General features: G+C 39.1%; 3 protein-coding genes across 3 annotated transcripts in view; all 3 read left to right on the top strand.

Moving 5' to 3' along the window:
• Positions 1-18,906, top strand: part of LOC307003754 (uncharacterized protein) — a 239,208-nt gene that overhangs the window by 113,366 nt on the left and 106,936 nt on the right. The window lies entirely within an intron of this gene.
• Positions 12,703-16,820, top strand: LOC307004516 (uncharacterized protein; the record flags this gene model as incomplete). Its single annotated transcript, XM_079623836.1, has 9 exons — positions 12,703-13,458; positions 14,001-14,345; positions 14,479-14,731; positions 14,809-15,134; positions 15,259-15,343; positions 15,621-15,755; positions 16,269-16,426; positions 16,560-16,672; positions 16,766-16,820. The coding sequence occupies exons 1-9, from the start codon at positions 13,378-13,380 to the stop codon at positions 16,818-16,820; spliced, it is 1,551 nt and encodes a 516-aa protein (XP_079479962.1). The 5' UTR covers positions 12,703-13,377.
• On the top strand, positions 16,839-18,356 carry LOC307003757 (uncharacterized protein). The gene is made up of 2 exons (XM_079622543.1): positions 16,839-17,009; positions 17,105-18,356. Exons 1-2 carry the CDS (start codon positions 16,861-16,863, stop codon positions 17,589-17,591), a joined length of 636 nt encoding a protein of 211 aa, XP_079478669.1. The 5' UTR covers positions 16,839-16,860; the 3' UTR covers positions 17,592-18,356.

The following is an 18,906-nucleotide window of genomic DNA, read 5'->3' as shown; positions in this document are numbered from 1 at the left end:
AGTCGTTCTGACGTTTGCCGCTGACTATGATGTCTTTGTAGTGGTTTAATATGAGATATCATTTGTCTTGTGTAGACCTAACGGGCGATGTTTGGTCTCATGAATCTATAATCTGTTACCTTGCCAATTTTGTCTGAGGCAGTGGCGGCTTGTCCATAGGGGGCACTGGGGCGCCGCCCCCATCAACATTTCAGAAATTAACATGTGTAAAAACATTATATTAAAATTTAATAATAAAAAATACAAAAATAGTTTACTCATGTGCCGGCTGGTAGTAAGAGCCTCAGAATTTAATAAAAACTGTCTTTAATCGATTAACTATTTACTATTTTCAATACGTTTCATGGGCGAGGGACGCCGGACACATGGGTGTCTATGTGAGTACACAAATTATCGGGCAGCATGTGACCTGAAGCTGGTCTCTGATTGGTTTCTTAAAGATCCTCCTCGGGGCGCAAGTCGTTGCGTCCCTGGCCAATCATAATTGGATACATGTTATTTTATCCAATCTGATTGGTTCTCGTCACCTGCCATTCAACTGTACGCGGCGAGAAATAACCTTGCTTGCTACTAGGCTGATCACTTTTTATTACGCAATGGCAGCAGTTAATCCAAATTCTGTTATTTATTTACAAAAAAAAACCTTTCTCAAGACTTTCGCTTAAAAAAAAAAAGGATCTCGGACCGGAACAACCAGATGTACACATCCAGCAGCAGGCAAGTGACAGAGGACGACAATATCATTACAAACGGAGCTTTACGCGCGCTTGTTACGAGAAACGGAGCTGGCTGACTGGATGTGATGTTAGCAATGCCCTGTTTTGTTTTCCCTGTCTTCTTTTTCAAAGTGTGATTGTGGCTTACAGCTTATGAAACCCACAAAATCTAAATGTCATAACGCTTTTCTGCTGAAGGAAGCATTAAGTGCTCTGATGTCCTGGATCCAGTGTCAATGCAGCCGTCTACCAGGACATTTAGAGCACTTCATGCTTCCTTCAGCAGAAAAGCTTTATGAAGAAGCTTTATGAAGATGAAGATGATTTTCAGCAGGATTTTCACCTGCCCACACTGCCAAAATGACCAAAACCTGGTTCAATGACCACGGGATTACTGTGTCACTACTACAGTGTGATTTCATGTAATATTCTAATTTAAAAAAAAATATTTCGTGGGTTCCATAAGCTGTAAGTCATTATGTAAGCCATAATCATCAAAATTATAACAAATCAAGGCTTAAAATATCTCAATTTGCAAGCAATGAGCCTTTTTTTTTTAATAAAATTAGTTTCACATTTTAAGTTGAATTTCTAAAATAATTTAACTTTTCCATGATATTCTAATTTTTGGAAAGGGTCTGTATATAAAGGAGAGCAACATTATGTTCAAGTAGGAAACATGCTTTTTGTTACTACTTTGTTGGTCTGAAATAATAAAATAATAAAAAGAGATCAAAATAGCTTTTTTGTTTCTGCTTTGTATCCCCCCTACCCCCACCCCCAAAATAAAAAATGCGCCCCCCAAAAAATAATTATCACCAGCCGCCACTGGTCTGAGGGCTAAGTGAAGTTTCATAACTTTATATATTTAGGCTATTTAACTTTACCGTTGTAACGTTAGACTAGAGTGATGACTTTGTATGTTTGAATGAATTGGTTTCTTTATTTCTTATTGTATAGCTTCTTGTGCCTTTCACTTATACTTTTATAATGGCTATTATTGATAAAACTGAAATTTAACAAAAAGAGTGAGGGTTGAGTTTATTTATTTTTAATTTTATTACAGTGAAGATGATCAGAGTACAAATGCACATATTGCCTGGACCATATTAATATGTTTAATATTTGTAAAATTTAAACAAAAAGAGGCAGAGTTGTGTTTTATATTTAGTTTTGATATAAATAGTCTAACGTTGCCTGCACCACATTTGTGTGGCTATAATGTTTAAGATTTATTTAAATGAAAACGAAAAGAGGCAGAGTGGTGTTTTATAACATATTTAGTTTTATTGTTGCCTAAAATGTACATACAAAGATAACCGGAGTAGCAGAGCGAGCTGAGTGACGCTTTCAAGAGCGCTGCTGTTCCATTTGCAGAATTACCGGACGGCCACCGGAGGAAAATAGGGGAGGGTCATGCCTTTTTATTCTTTGTTGAGGGGAGGGTCATCTAACTTTTTTTAGTCTAGGGGGAGGGTCACCCAACTTTTGTATTCATAAAAACAACAAACTTTCAAAGTGGCTTGTTTTGTGCATATTTTTCCATGTAGCTCTCTCAGTCTCGGTCCCCCCATAGCTAGCAGATGGGTCTGACCCAACAAAATCAGACGCGAAAGACCAAAAAGTCCAGTTTGGTGCTGTTTGACAGTGCGCAACGCGCTCAGAAAAAGTGCATCATGTCAGAACAGAACGCCAATGAAATGTTTACCACGAGCAAATAATAAACTTTTGTGATTGCTAATCACAAGCAGTGTCCTGTGAGTGTAACTCTACCGCTGCATGTGATGTAGCCTACGTCGCTATCATGTCTGAAAACAAACACAAATAGGCCTAACGCGTGCTAGGGCTGTTTACACCTGGCCACTTCATGCGTTTTCTCAGATCAGATAGCTATCTGATTTATCAAAACGATTCCATTTACATCTCGTGTGGTCGCATAAATGCGTTTTTGCAAAACGGATTTAAATCCTATCTTCAATTCTTCAAATAGTTTGCACGTTGGCTCATCTGCAGTGATGAGTGTTGCAGTAGCGTCGTCATGTCTGGCTATAACATGACATATAGCCTATAACACGCTCTCAGGTTTATTTTTATTTTATTGCATTTTTTGGGAGGAGTACAATTTACATATGTGGTTTCAACAACCAGATGCATTTACACATGTCCAGTTTTGTCGGGAATGTGGCCCAGACCTCCTGAAGTGGTTTGAGCAATCGGATTCAAATCATTCATACCTGGCCTTTTCACGATCGGATAGCTATCCCATCACAGAACACGCATGAAGTGGCCAGGTGTAAACAGCCCCATTCATCGCAAGACAGAACCAACACTGAGTGGGGGCCCCAGGCAAAATTAACCAATGAGGACCTTTTTTTTATTTTATATAGCCTAGGCTATGTTTTATATATAATATATACGTTTTTTTTTTTGTTAATATATCTTCATTAGATATATTATTATACAAAATTTTAAAAGTAGTAAACACAGAACATCTAACAGAACATTTTAACAACCTTATGTGCTTATTTTTTTAATTAACGAAATGTCAATCTTTATAACAGAAGATACAACACAATACAACAATCTTCAAGATACAGTAAATCTTCAAATGTGAAGATGTGAAAACAGATTGTTACCTTAAAAACAGTCATTTGCGTGGTGGAACAAGTCATGCTATATAGAATTATAGTTAGCATCTTAACTTGTTCTATTATTTTATTAGTTCATTAACTAGCCTAATTGTTAACTCAAAAAAATGTAATGTAAAGAGCTGGATACTTACTAATTAAATAATGTCAAATATAGTAAATGTATTGTTGCCATATACTAAATATTTGACTAGTCGCACGTTAATTTCTGCTTATAGCCTACTGGATGGAGGGATATAGCCCAGTCTGCGCTCAAGCGCATGTATAATCTTGCCGCAAAAGTAGGCTAATGATAATAAATATGTATTTAAAAATAACGATGCATTTTAATTGTTTATTAATAAACTCTTTTTTTCTAAATCAGTGTCCGCTGCAAACATGTCTCCATACATCTCCGCTGTAAAGTGCGCCTTTAAGAGAAATGCATCTTTCATACGGATTACATAATCAGATGATATTTGCTTTCGATTTGTTTGTTTTTTTTTCGTTTAAAAGTGGAAATATCAAACTTTATATAGATATTTTTTCATATATTTGAGGCTAGTATGCTAAATAGCCTACGATATGTTTCTGCTTTTTTTTTTTTTTTTTTTTTTTTTTTGACGCGCTACAGTTCACGGAGACCATGAAAGCGCGCCCTGGTTGTTTTATTTTATTTTACGAAAGCAAAACGTTTTCTTGTTATTGTGAGTTTACACAAATACAAGTATTGCGACAGATGCATTTTTGTTTTCTGTATGGCCATAAATAGAGTATTTTAAGTTGTTTCCACTGTTGATCGTATCGGCGCCTCCATGTCATGCAGTGCGCGCTACACACTCCGCACACACACTTGGTTATGCGCCTAAGAACAGCGAACAATTATCTAGGTTAATGTTAGAGTGAGCGGCGATGCCAGACGGATAATCCTCATGTTTAACAAATCAAATCATGCAGTTTCTACCTATCGCGAGTCAGTGCTGCGCCGGTTTGAAAAAGGCGGGTGTACAGGAGCCTTTTAATAAACGTTTGGTGTAGGTCTAGGCATAGAGATATCTGAACATATTTGCCAAGCGCAATTACCAGTATTAATCAATAAATGATCGGGGAGGGTCATGCCTTTTTTCGCAATCATTTTGGAGGGTCATAGAAAAATTTATTGCTGGCGAAGGGAGGGTCAAGTCTTTTTTGACTATAGATCTCAAAACTCCTCCGGTGGCCCCTTAAATAAATAACGAACAGTCCCTTAGTCTGAACTTTATGTACTTGGTATTGAGAAACGCCTAATGTCAGCACTTTTCTCCTTGTGAAAAACAGTCACATGCCGAGAAGGAAGAACAAGATCAGTTCCCAGGTGAGTTGGAGCAGAAGAGGCAGATGTCAATGACGTACCTGGGTCTGGCCAGTGACCTGTGAGGGTGCAAAGTTAAAGTCCGGAAAAATGTCAGGATTGAAGGGCCAAATACCTGTGGATTCAAAACCGGCTTGAATGTTCTTTGAGGTCTTCACAATACTTGGAATATCATATATCGTGATTGTCTTGGCAGGATTCAGCCTCATCCACACATCACTTGCAGTGTTCACCATTTTCTTAAATGGGCAATAGACACTGCGATCCAATGGCTGAAGTTTGTGGCTGCAGTGGGGGGGGAAGGTAAGTAGCACAATCCCATTTTTATTTGCACAAGTCGATAGCTTTCACAGATATATGAGAACAGTGGTTATCCAGTTATAAAATAACTGGATAGTAACACCTTCTTTTCTACCCTGACCTTTGTGTGTTTTGCAAAGTGATTAAGGAATAACAGGAAGTCTTCCTCTTGCATCCATCCTGAAGCGCTACCGCTTCCGGCACTCCCTGTTGGCCCACTCTGAACACAGTATTCCTTGTAACGTTTACGAGGGAATACAAAGAAGGGGGGAATTGCATTTCCCAGTGCTTGCACAGCGCATGCTACTGGCACGAGCACACCTCTCTCACCCGATGTCATCGCACCTACTTGCTTGACTCCGCGACGTGCAACAACACGGTCTGGTGACTGGACCGTTGTTACACCAGTTTTGTCTACGTTCCATATGTCACTCCCATCAAAGTTGTATCTCTCAATGACCTGTCCAAGGCTGTTGAGGAAACGTTGCACATTTATGTGGTTAAAACTTGTGGCTCGTGTCAGATTGGTTGCCTCTGGACTCCTCATTGTCACCCCATGTTTGTGGGTATTTGAGGTTATACAGCCAGTTCATATGCAAACTTTCTGACCTAAAAGAAAGTGAAATAGAAAACCTGACTAAACAGAAACAAAACGTTTATTTATTTATCTGGCACCTATGCTAGTATTCAATTCTACTCAGAAGCTAACCTGTCATATTCTTAGGCCTACTTCACGTGGAGTCAGTCCATAATAAAGGTCTGCTTATATATATATATATTAGGGCTGTCAAACGATTAAAATATATAATCGCGATTAATCGCATTAATGTCATAGTTAACTCGCGATTAATCGCACATTTTTATCTATTCTCTCTTGATTTCTTTTTTTCCATAATTTTTTCTCATTTTAATGCTCTTATCAACATGGAAAAGTGGATCGGCTTGCTTTGTGCAAATGTTTTTTATTGAAAACTGCATTGGCATATACTGTGTTCAATTTTACACTAACATTCTCACTTGCAGCAAATAATCTCTCACACGATGTAACACTGTCCATCAATAAAAGGGTGAAAGAAATACTGACGAGGTAACGTTACTGATATTGAAGAGTGGGCGTAGAAATGCATCAGCGGTGTGTGTGCTTGACCATCGAGTGGTATTTCAGACTGGACGTGCCGCGATGACAGCTCAGTTCACAACGACACAACACACAGATCACTTTGGTCTTGTCAACTAAACCATTTGGCATCTTTTTAAAAGTAAACTTTCCATTCAGAATCGTATTGGCATCCATTTCGGCGTCTCGCGCTCATCATTCATCCACTCAAAACGTAACGTTAAAGCGGGTCGCACACCGGACGAGAAGCGCAGCACATCGCATTTAAAATTCGAACACATTATTCTCTCTGAGTGTACACACACCGGCGCCGCCATTCTGCGTTTTTATTGCTGGCCATAAACTGAGAAAGTGCGTGTCCGATGTGCGAAACGAGTTGTCCTAGACGCGGCTCGGCGCTGCGCTTCTCGTCCACTCTTTGGCCGGTTCGCACATCTATGGGTTCACAAGCCCAAGCAAGTGTGTGCGGCGTGCCTGTTGTTTTGTTTCTGGTCTAGCTAGATCCGGTGTGGTGTTGTAGTTTTATCAACGTTACTAGTTGTTGCAAAAGCATGTAAAAAAAATTACAAAGTTTGCTAGGCGTTAATCTCACGATAAAAAAATTGACGCCGTTAACATGGGTTTGCGTTAACGCCGTTAATAACGCGTGTAACGGACAGCCCTAATATATACAGCGGGTGAAATAAGTTTTAAACACGTAACCATTTTTATCTGTAAATATATTTCCAAAGGTGCTATTGTCATGAAATTTTCACCAGATGTTGGTAACAACCCATACCGTACGGTATTAAAAAAACTACGATACAACCTATTGTATCTACTTCCTAGCTCATTTTCTCATGGGCGGGAAATATTCTCTGGGTGGGCAAAGCAGAGAAAGGGGAGGCAAAATTTCTCCTTATAACGTCATAAGGAGGAGATTCAAGATCAGCCCGTTTGAGCTTCCACTTTCTCAAAGGCAGAGAAAGATAACAAAAGCTTGATTTACACCGATTGAAATTTCTAGAAATTTGGGGACCATATACAGGCTAGGGGAACTCATATTAATGTAAAAAAAAAACTCAGAAAGTGAAAATTTCATGTCATGGGACCTTTAAGTTAATGTAAAGACGTGTTTACGCGCGTCTGGAGGTCTTTTGGTGCAAATGAGGCGTTTAGCGCGGCGCGGTAGAGGCGAATACGCCTCATGAGGCGAATTGAGCGCCTGGTGCGATACGCAGTTGTGCTTTGTGCATTCATGCGTTTGACGCAAATTCATGTCTGACGGCCGACTTTTGTACTTTGGCGTCAATTCACGCCGCGTTAACACTAAAAGTGCCAGAATTCCATAACTACTATAACTGCCCTTGTTAACTGCCACAAGACCGCTAGATTCCAAACTCTGTATCTTTAATGATAAACAGCCAGTTGAGAGATTAATGCATTTATTGTATTAGGATATCTTTTAAAAACAAAATAACACCAAACTGTAGATTTAAACAAGTTTAATTATACATTTATAAATAATAATATCATTAGTAGCCTACCGTAATTATCGCATATTCACAACAGATAGGCTATATTTCCATATCCATTCAACATAACTCAGAACAAGATAATAACAACTAAAGGTATCTTATTTAATTCTAAAACATTTTATTTTAATGTAATAACAGAGAAAAAAGTCTAATAACTTGTATATAATAGAGAATATATTCGTAAATAGATAACGTAGCCAGGTATTATTAGCCTATTTCTACAGATAGGCTATATTTCAATATCCATTCAACATAACTCAGAACAAGATAATAACAACTAAAAGGATCTTATTTAATTATAAAACGTTTTATTTTAATACAATAACAGAGAAAATAGTCGAAAAACTTATAATATAGAATAGATAACGTAGTCAGGTATTATTAGCCTATTTCTGATCAACAAATTTAATCTAATATACTTTTTGTTTGTAGAAATTAGCATATATGCAAACACTCAGGACCGCTACTGAGCTTTCTGTTGACAGTGAGAGAGACAAAGGTCAATCGCGGGAAATGTAACAAAAGATTACCGCGAAATTCAGCACGGTCAATATGACCGTCTATGGCCGAAATAGGTAAATATGTTCATTTGTTTTTTGCCTTGTGTGTAATTTATATGAAAAACATTTTAAATGAAAATACAGACACTTTTAGGAACAGTCAGGTACCAGCAGGATTTTATTTATTTTAAGTTATTGCAGATATAAAATTCAAAACGGTCAAAATGACCGTCATGGCCTTTCTAGTGTTAACCAATCAGGAGCCTGCTTGCTGCTGTCACGTGGTGAAGTGACATGATAAACGGGGGCAGGCCCGCTTTTCAGTTTATAATGTAATTTTAAATGTTTGGCCTCAATAACTTATTTTATATGTTTGGCCTCAATAAATTATTTTGTAAAATGCCTGTGTGAAAGAAGGAATGACATTGTTCAGCTAGGCTATATGTTAACTATGAATGTGACACTGAACACTTGCAGTCATACATTTCTGAATGAGATGAAGAAAAACTCACATAATAAAAGTCCCTGTAAAGTCAAAATTAAGTATGTGTTCTGAGTTTGTCACACCACAGAAAAATGTGTTATTAGCCACCCAGCGAAATTTGAATGATAAAAAAAGCCGGAAAGTACAGAAAATAAGCTATCATAATCGTAAAAAAATGAGCAGTAGTCTCAGCTCTCAAACGCTGGGGGCGTGTCCGCTGGCTGCGCTGAAACCACGCCCACTCGCGGGAAAGCTGCAGTCGCCACACTCAACTGTGGAGTTACTGTGGACTATCTCCATATGTTATAATTATCTGTTATAATTTAATAAATATGTTATAATTATAACATAAGCACACAAGGCAGGTGTGGCCACGACACCACGCAACAGTCGTGTCGCAAAAGTGGATCCGTACCGTTACACTCATTGGTGGGCAAGGACTGCCGATGATGGCACCAGTTGTCGGCGCGATGGGAGGATGAAGGCCGAGGCGGGAGATAGTAGGTTCGGCCCCATTCAGTAACAGCGGATTATCAGTGAATCCCAGTTGTCTCCAACGAAAGTTTATAAATCTATCCCGTGTAAAATGATCACTACAGAGCCGGCTTTGATCGCATCCAGGTAGTACGCAATTCTGTGACGAAGGCATAGCTAGCTAGCAAACTGTAGGCTGCAGTAACTAATAGTACTAACGTTACTGACAGAGCGGCAAACTGATGTGAATGTGCTCTATTGTTAGGGGATTCTACTCTATTGTCGTGACTGTCACAGTCTTCGTCTGCACCTGTCTGTCTTAGTCTGCACTACACTTCCCAGAATCCCTTGTCTTCACACCTGAACTCACTTCCTCATTACCCACCTGTTTATCATCTTGTTCATCCATGTCACCTGTGCTCACCTCATTCTCTGTGATTTGTGTCTGTATTTAGTTTGCTCTGTTCAGTCTGTCCTTGTCAGCTGTTAATTGTATTTAGATGTATGTGAAGGTGATTATCTGCCTGTTTATACCTTTTTTGGATTACCTGTTGGAATTAAATATCTTACATTGAAGCTCTCTGCCGTCCTCCTCTTCTTCCACCTGCATACACCCTTGACAGTGACACAATAACAGTAGTATTTGTAAATTTCGCGGCCTTTCTTGCAAACAGACCACCTCGGACGCGCGTCAATTTCGCTTCAAACGCTTGCTTTTTACACTTTGCAAATGCATTCAAAATGTTCAAGCGTCAAACTAGACGCGATAGACGGGAATTTTATTTGTGTTTGGTGTGAACGCAGCATGACACTCTTCAGCAACCGGTCCAAGTCTTTGAATGGAGGCCACCAGGAGTGGCCATCTGAGTACCAGGACTTTGCTATAGGTCCAGTTGTCCCTTCTCCCACAAACTCCACTATCAGGTACATGTTTCTCTTTTTTTCTTCTTTTTTTTTTACTGCAACAACCTTAGAGCCCCATGATGTTTAAAGACACTTCTTAAATTTCAGTTGTTCATATGCATGAACATTTTCAATTCAAAATGTTTATGATTCAAATGTACAAAATATCTGTAACAAAACAAAAGCACATATGTGTAAAAAAAAAAGAATGTAATTATTGTGTGTGTAAAAGAGACACTGAAACAAAACAACGGTCATAAGGAACTAAGAAAGCTTTCCCCTTTATGTTCTCAAACTTGCAGAAATTAGTTGTTCTTGAGAGGTCATCAACTAGATGAATACCAAGTGCCGAAGATGGAAGGGGATAGTCAAAAAAAAATAATGATTGTTGAAGGTAGTACTGTAAGCTACATAAATTTCATCCCTCTCTGAAATTATATTTTGCAGCTTTGCAACTTTACCCCCAACGTAAACAAAACTGTTAGCCTGGTCCAGTTTTAGAGTGTAAGAGCATGTTTTTAATTCTCTGTACTGTGAAGCTCCCTGAAAAGATTTGGGTAGAGGGCCAGCTGTACAGTATGTAGTTTTCTGAGCATCTTTGAGTTGTTTTTCTTTTTTTCTTTGCTGCAGCTTTGCATCTCAGAAAACCTTCTTACAATTTGACTTAACGGACATGTAGGTTTCCGCAGGAGTCTCTTCAGCTTGTGCAGGTAATCCTCGAATTTGAAAGCGCTGAAGTTGTTGGGTACGCCATGGTATTTTGCATCTTCTGCAAGATGTACAAGAGAGTGGACGTTGTAGGACAGGAATTTGGGGCCATATAGATGTCCAAAGTGTGTGACAAAAAGTCGCAGGATATCATTGGCATATTCAATGTGATCTCCAATTAGGCTGTTATTGCTCAGGATGAAAATTCCCACAAAAAACAACAAGAAGTTTTTGTACACCTCTGTGCCAAGGAGATCTTTTAGCATAAAATGGCCTGTGTACAATAAAAACTGTCTGAACTCGGTCGCCTTCCATCTATCTATTTCCCTCAGTGCGTCCATGGAAACATTTTTCTGGGCACCAACCAACCTTTCTGTCAGCACGGAATCCTGAGGACCCAGCCGAAGCCACAAGTGGAGAAGCCGTCTCATGACTCCAAGGCACACAAGGGAATCCAGAGACTATGTCCAAGGAGGTTTCTTCCAGAGGTGAGGTGCCATGGTGGTGATCTGAATCGGTTTTATTTTGGAAACTCTCATTATTTCTAAGAGGCATGTAATTTCTAGGGAAGGTCAAGTCAAGTCACCTTTATTTATATAGCGCTTTTTACAATACAGATTGTATCAAAGCAGCTTCACAGTGATAACATGAAAATAATACAAAAAACAATTTCATCATCATCCACCTTTAAGGCAGATCTATAATATTGTTGAATATTAAATGTCCCCAACTAAGCAAGCCAGAAGGTAAGGCAAAATATGATCGACTTGACACTGCCAACAAACAGATACGTGTTCAGAAAAAAATTATTTAGTTTATGTGAAAAAAGCAGCTACTCTATCCTCGAGGATCTATCATTTTCAAAAACTAAAACAGGAAGGTCATCCTGTTCTCCATGTACACGCCATCTTGAATGCACTTTTCACACCCATGGTAGCCTGTGTGCCCTTTCACCTTTTTCAGAAAAGCCTGTGCAGGTGCGTCACAAACCATTTAGACGGTGGGCCGAACGCTGCTATCTGCTTTAGTTTTTGAAATGATAGATCCTCGAGGATAGAGTAGCTGCTTTTTTCACATAAACGAAATAATTTTTTTCTGAACACGTATCTGTTTGTTGGCAGTGTCAAGTCGATCATATTTTTTTGAAAACTAAATTTACGTTTAATAAACGGATTAGGCAAACGCGAGGGAGTACTATACATCTAACCAATCAAAAAACAAATTCTATCGTAACGTGACTAACGTCTGCCAATAATATTCATTCAAAATATAGTGCCATTCCCACGACTGTACTGTAGCACATGCGTTCTCTAGCTAGCTACTAGCCACATCCATGAGCTCTTGCCATAAAAGAGGGAGCACTTTTTATGGTGTAAAATCTTGGGGGAATCACCATTAAAATCTTCTCTAACGAAACCTACACAATCAAATATTATCCAGCAGGAATCCTATCCGAAGTCGAGAAACATTAACAGCGGCATCCAAGATTCCAGGTGTAATGCTCCGGTAAATACTGCTGTTTATACCTGTCTTATAACGTTAGCTTAGTGCATGAACTCTGTAAACCGTTAACATATAACGTTATTCCGTTTTATGTTTGTATTTACAGGTAACGCTACACTTGTTAGAAATGACATAATGATCACAGAGAAGAAAACATTATTTTTGAGGAGATACCGAGCTAGCGTGTTAGCATGTAAACGTTAGCTAGATGTAATTTTAGCAATGCATGTTAACGTAAACAGTTATTCTATCAGGCTGTAGCGCCGTAAATTAGGATATGAAAGACGAATACTAGACAGAGATTAAAGTGGAAAAGATAACATTTATCATATAATTTTACATCTACTAGCTACATAACCTAATAGCTAGAAGAGATAACATGTAACCTTATTAGCTAGCTAACGTTACATACGATTACATCAACTACAGACAACCTAATGTTACTGGCTAGGCATGGAAGAGATAACATGTACAGGGTTGCCAGCAGGGTTGCCAACTCTCACGCATCTGGCGTGATTGTCACGCATTCAGCCTCAATCTCACGCTCTCACGCTCAAAAACGAAATCTCACGCTAAAATAGACATTCTTCTGTGCTGTATTTTTTTTTTCACTCTCAAAAATGAAATCTCACGCTAACAGAGACATTCTTCTGTGCTGTATTTTTTTTTTCACTCATTTGCACTAATTTCCGGATTACTATAAACAAGTTCAGGCTCGTAACTGCTGATTGGACCACTGCTGTGTCTAATGCCTTTCTCTGCTTGTTGATTCGCTGGAAACATTTGTCGTCGTGTTACGTCAGTGACGCCTGGCATTCTTCCATGGCATCTTCACCTTCAACGCCAGGAAAACGTGGCCTGTTTTGTGTAGAATCAGAATGGTTATCTAGGTAAGAAACATATTATCAAAACGATACTTGCTCAACTGTATGTCATTATTAAACTTTGTCTGATAGAAAGTCGCATTATTATACTTTTAGCGAAGCAAAGACGGTACCGTTTCAAGTTTTAAGTGTAACGTTAATGAAAGCTAACTTAGTTTAGGTCAGCTAGGTAGCTATCGTTTACATTGTCTTTTAAATTAGAATTATAAGTGCTATGGCAAACGGATGAGCATAACGGTATTATTAACACAAAACGGGGTTAACAATCATGGATTATAACTCCTTGTTAGATCATGAGTTTGCTGACATATTTTCGAAAGAGGACGGACAAACGTAGAGAGGAGATTGGGGAGACAACAGAATCTCACCAGCAGGTAAGCTAATTGGTTTCAAAGATGATTATTTGTTACACCTGACCTAGATGATAAACATGTGTAAACGTTAAGCGAGAAAGGTAGTAGCATATATTTTCTGGTAGGCTTAAAATGGGGGTTGGGGACCAGACAGGTGTGTATAAAAATGTAATATATCAGGTATATGAGGTCTGACTCTGGGTGGGGGGTAGGTGCGAGACGAGGCTTCAGCATTTGTGTAGGCTATTCTGCAGAGTAGTGTGTGTATAATAGGCCCTATGCACAGCTGCACTACTTCCTGAACTTCAGCCAGCTCCTTTGTTTCCTGTCTGCCATTATTGGACAAACTGGTTAATCCAGGTGTGTCTGATTATTGTTGTTGGTCAGACTCACCTGGATTAACCAGTTTGTCCAATAATGGCAGACAGGAAACAAAGGAGCTGGCTGAAGTTCAGGAAGTAGTGCAGCTGTGCATAAGGCGTATTGGCTACTGTATCGTGAATAATTGTGTAGTTGGAAAGAAAGATGCCATGTTATTATGTAGATTTAACCCTGCCTTTTAGATAGAGGCAAGGGTGGTGGAAGAGGGACATTGTCAGGATGACGAGGAGGATGCCAGTCGAAATTCAAGCAAGAAAAGGGCCAGAACAGGAGCTGCAAAGTACAGTACAAAATTCAGTAGTGCCTGGAGTACAGAGTGGCCTTTTATAAAACCTGGCACCACCCAGCACCATTTCTGGTGTGACATCTGCAGGCGTGAGCTGGAGTGCAGCCATCAAGGGAGAGCGGATGTGCAGAGGCACATCACCAGTGACGGTCACATAAAAAAACAGAAAAGTCTTGAAAGCTCCCAGAGAATACACAGTTTATTTTGTTCAAGAACTGATGAACTGAAACTTGAGACTCAGGTGATTAGTAAATTAAGATCCATGCAAGTGCACACATAGGCTCACGTTCAACTTCAGATGTTAAATTTAATCTTTTTATGTATTATGTATTTTATGTACTAAAGGTAACTCTATTATGTTTCTAATTTTGCAGACTAGGAGGGCAGAGATCAAGGTTGCGGTGGTCATGGTCAACCATAATATTCCGTTAGCATTCGCTGATCATCTCAGTCCTCTTTTCAGGGAGTGTTTTCCTGACTCAAAAATTGCAAAGAAATATTCCTCAGCGAGAACCAAAACGTCGGCCATCATTAATGGGGCAGTCAGTCCCTATCTTTTGTCTGAGCTTGTGAAACACTTAAGGGAGAAGCCATTCAGTCTCTCAACAGATGGGTCCAATGACACAGGTGACATTTAATTATTTCTCGTGGGTACCTTTTGCAACTAACTTTGGCCTGACTTAACTATATTATTGTGAATTCAGGGAAGGAGAAAATGAATCCCATGACTATAAAGACCTTTGACAAGGATGGGGTGGTCCACCGATTCCTGGACATGGGGGTAACAGAAGGAGAGCATTGTGGCACTGCAGCAACCATTTTTGCCAAGATAGACTCCGTGTTGAAAAAGCACTCAATACCGTGGACTAATTGCATTTCCCTTTCTGTGGACAATGCCAGTGTGAATGTGGGAGACAGAAACTCCATAAAAACAAGGGTTCTGAAAGAGCACCCCTCTTTGTTCACATTGGGCTGCCCGTGCCACATAGTGCACAATAATGCATCTGCTGCTGGTGCAGTGTACACTGAGGTAAATACTGAAATTAGTCGCAGACATGTATTACAAAAATGTACTCCAAAGGAAAATATTTATTTACATACAACACTTGCATGCTTTCTGGGAACGGTGTTAATATCTGCCTTTAAAAAAATAGATCACAGGGTTTGATATTGAAGACATGGCTGTGGATGTCGGCTATTGGTTCAAGAGCAGCACCAAACGGAAGAATAAACTTGATGGTAATTCAAATGATGTAATATGATGTAATTTTAACTACATTTCAGTAATCATTGCTAAAGAGGGGCCATTTGGCCAAAACAGACCATTTCAATACCCAGCCTAAATGTAAGGGGGTAATAGGACTGTAAAATTGTATTTGAGCTTATTGATAAATCAAAGTAGAATACATTTGTTAAACATCAAAGAACAAGGTATAATACGTAATTCATCAATTCTACAATCCCTTTATATGCATTGAACTGCTCATTTGCATTAATCAATGATTTATCATTTCAGAGTTTTGTGTGTTCTGTGACACGACTTGCATGGAAACGCTGCTTCATGTGAGCACACGGTGGCTGAGTCTGGAGCAGGTTGTTACCCGTATTCTACGCCTCTATGCTGCACTCAAAAGTTATTTTGGAAGCTGCAGTAAGTACTGACCTAGTGTATGCTTTATAAACCTATTGGCTGAATATCACTTGCTATGGAAACCTATCATTAGTAAAGCATAACATTTCAAGATGCACAAGTAGGGATCAATGAATTACATTGTAAAGTAAATTTAAAAAATAATTTTTCATTCAATTACTTAATTCAATGTTGCATTGATTCATTATACACAATGTGAAATATTTCAAGTCTAATTTTGATGATTAGGCCATAGCTTACAGGTTTTAAAACAGAATTGAGTATCTCAGAAAATTTGAATATTATGAAGCAGTTCAATATTTTCAGGTTCAATTTGTCACACCATCATTTTTGCTAATTAACTCAAATGTGCATAAATGCAAAAGTTTTATGAGCCTTTACATTCTCTGTCTGATTAGCCTTCAGAATTATTGAAGTAGCCTAAATTAAATTTTCATCAATATTCCAATTCATTAATCATTACTTATTGTTTCCTATTGATATTTTTGCTTTTGCCTGTATTTCTACTTTCAGATGAGAAACAAGCAAGGTGCGTCCGATTGCGTGTGCTGTTTGAAGATCCAATGACTGAAATTCACCTGCTCTTTTATCAGTCCACGCTGATCATCTTTACACACTTCAACCTTCTCTTCCAACGTCAAGACCCCTCCGTCTACCTACTACATGACCAAGTATGTAACACTCAATGTTGCAAGTAGTTAATATTACAGATTATTACATGGGACTTAAATCCTTATTTCTAAGCCATCCCAGTGTTGCTTTGCTTAAAAGTAAGTAGAATAACATTTTTGTGTTTTTCTAAAGATCAGGTTTTTCATAAAGAAACTGATGTCAAAATTCCTGAAGCCAGGAGCTTTCAGAGCAGTTGATGTGGACAGTGTGGACATCAGGAATGAAGAGAAACAACTCCCGGGTCAGTATGAGGGAACAAAAGACAGTTATCTTAATACTTTATTGGCTGGTCTTAAGTTGCTCTTGGTAATCAATTGTGCATTCTGTGATGCTTGTAGATTCACAGCTTGGCATTGGCTTCACAACAAGAACCACCTTGAACAGGCTTGCTGAAGCTGGTCATGTCTCCCCTGAGGCTGTTAAGAAGTTCCACATGGCAGCAAGAAGTTTCTTCATAAGATCAGTGGAGTATGCCTTGGCCAAGCTGCCTCTGAATGACCAAGTGCTGCAGTATGCAAAGTTTGTGGACTTCAAGCAGAAAATGGATGTTGCTGTGGATTATGTGCAGTACTTTGTTCAAAGGTATCCATCCTACCATTATTATAGTGGAGAAAAGGTGGAATAACTTTAGGAGTTGGTATACAAGTGATGGTTCATTCTGTTTCTCTAATGTTTAGGTTCAACCATCTCCTGCCATATGACGAGCTGAGGGAACAGGACCACTTAAATGATGAATTCCTGGAGTACCAGATGATGGAAGAAAAAGACATCCCTGATGCCATCTGGAGAGATGCTGTTGTCAGAGAGAGTGCAGATGGAGAGTATCACAGGATGGATAGAATTTGGGCCTATCTCAGCACTGTGAAGAATCACATAAGTGGAACCCTACAATTCCCAAGACTGGTAAAGGTTGCACAGCTAGTGTTGATTCTGCCACATTCTAACGCTGATGCTGAACGTACCTTCTCTGTGGTTGGACTTAACAAGACAGACACACGGAATAAACTGTCTCTTGATGGCACACTTTCATCCATTATGTCTATCAAAATGAGTGACATTGAGCCCTGCTACAAATATGAGCCCCCTGCTCAGATTATAAAAGATGCTAAGTCTGCCACAACCCGTTACAACAGGCCAAACGTCAGTGTAGGAGAAACCATTTGAAATGGTTGACACATATTCAGGGTTTTTTTCCAGTTTACAAGGCACTTGTAAAGACTTTTTGTGAACACCTATATAAATAAATGAAGGTTTTCAAGAAACGTTCCCACTATTTTTTTCCCAGTAAAATTAACCAAAGCAAAATTGTTATGACAGACAGGAAGGTAATGGACCATTCTAAGGGCCCAATATATAGCAATTTCCTGAATATAAGCACCATGCATTGTTTTATTCACCGTGTGTTATGCAAACAAAAAACCAAACCGTGTATTAACCTCAGTTTACTAACACAACCTATTGAATCAGATTATGAGTTGACGATAAAGTAGAATAGATGCAATGCCATGTCCTCATCCATGCATTAACCTCATAGATTATGACCTTAGTTAATCATCAACCATACTTTATTCAGGGGAGCTTGGTGAACTTTCAGCAATGCCCTGATCATAACAAATCACATAATAAATCAAATAGTCAAAGTAACTGTGAACAAAAAGAAACTTATCAAAACAAAAAGAAACTTATCAAAACAAAAAGAAACTTTCCAGAAACAAAAAGAAACTTTCCAGAAACAAAAAGAAACTTATCAAAACAAAAACATCAAACATTGGGAAATTAATGTAGTCGGTGTAGGTTTAGATGGTAAGAGGTTTGTGGTGGCGGCAGAGCAGTGGCCGCCGGCCAAAATTTCCAGTAGGCCGCTGCATGCGCATGTTTGGGGAGAAATCTCACTCCAGGCAAATCACCAAAGTTGGCAACCCTGCATGTATTACATAGGTTTATTACATCAACAGCAGTCAGCAGATACCCTAATAGCTAGTCATGGAAGAGATACCGTATTAAATAACATTTCATTACAATATTTATCCTTAACATTCTACATTTTATCAGCAAACAACAACAAAGTAATTCAAACGAAATGTATTTTACATTTCTCTTTCCGCTTGCTAGAAGGACGCCTACATTGATACCTAATTTGGGAAGTTCTCACAGTCCACACAAAGACACATGTCTGTACATGGGAGCTCAGTCAGTTTGCATGTGCATCTCCCTTTGACAAATTGTGTTTTTTTTTACAGGAGCAGTACACAAGCTCCAAGATGCCGACAGGGGCTGGGGGAAGTGTCATCCCGTCAATCCCAAATAAGTCTCCCTCAATCTTCCAACCATGGGCCACTGGTGGGGGAACATCAGGCTGACTCTCCAGGGACCTTCTGTATATGGCTGCCTGGTAGTTTGCCCGCTGGGTGCTGTTTGGTGGTAGACTTCTGTCTGTGCACTTTCCACTCTTGACCAGCTGAGACCTTTCATAATTGAC

Source organism: Phoxinus phoxinus, assembly GCF_949152265.1.
Source record: "Phoxinus phoxinus genome assembly, chromosome: 9".
In the NCBI taxonomy this organism is placed as follows: domain Eukaryota; kingdom Metazoa; phylum Chordata; class Actinopteri; order Cypriniformes; family Leuciscidae; genus Phoxinus; species Phoxinus phoxinus.
This window is presented reverse-complemented; position numbering and strand designations above follow the sequence as displayed.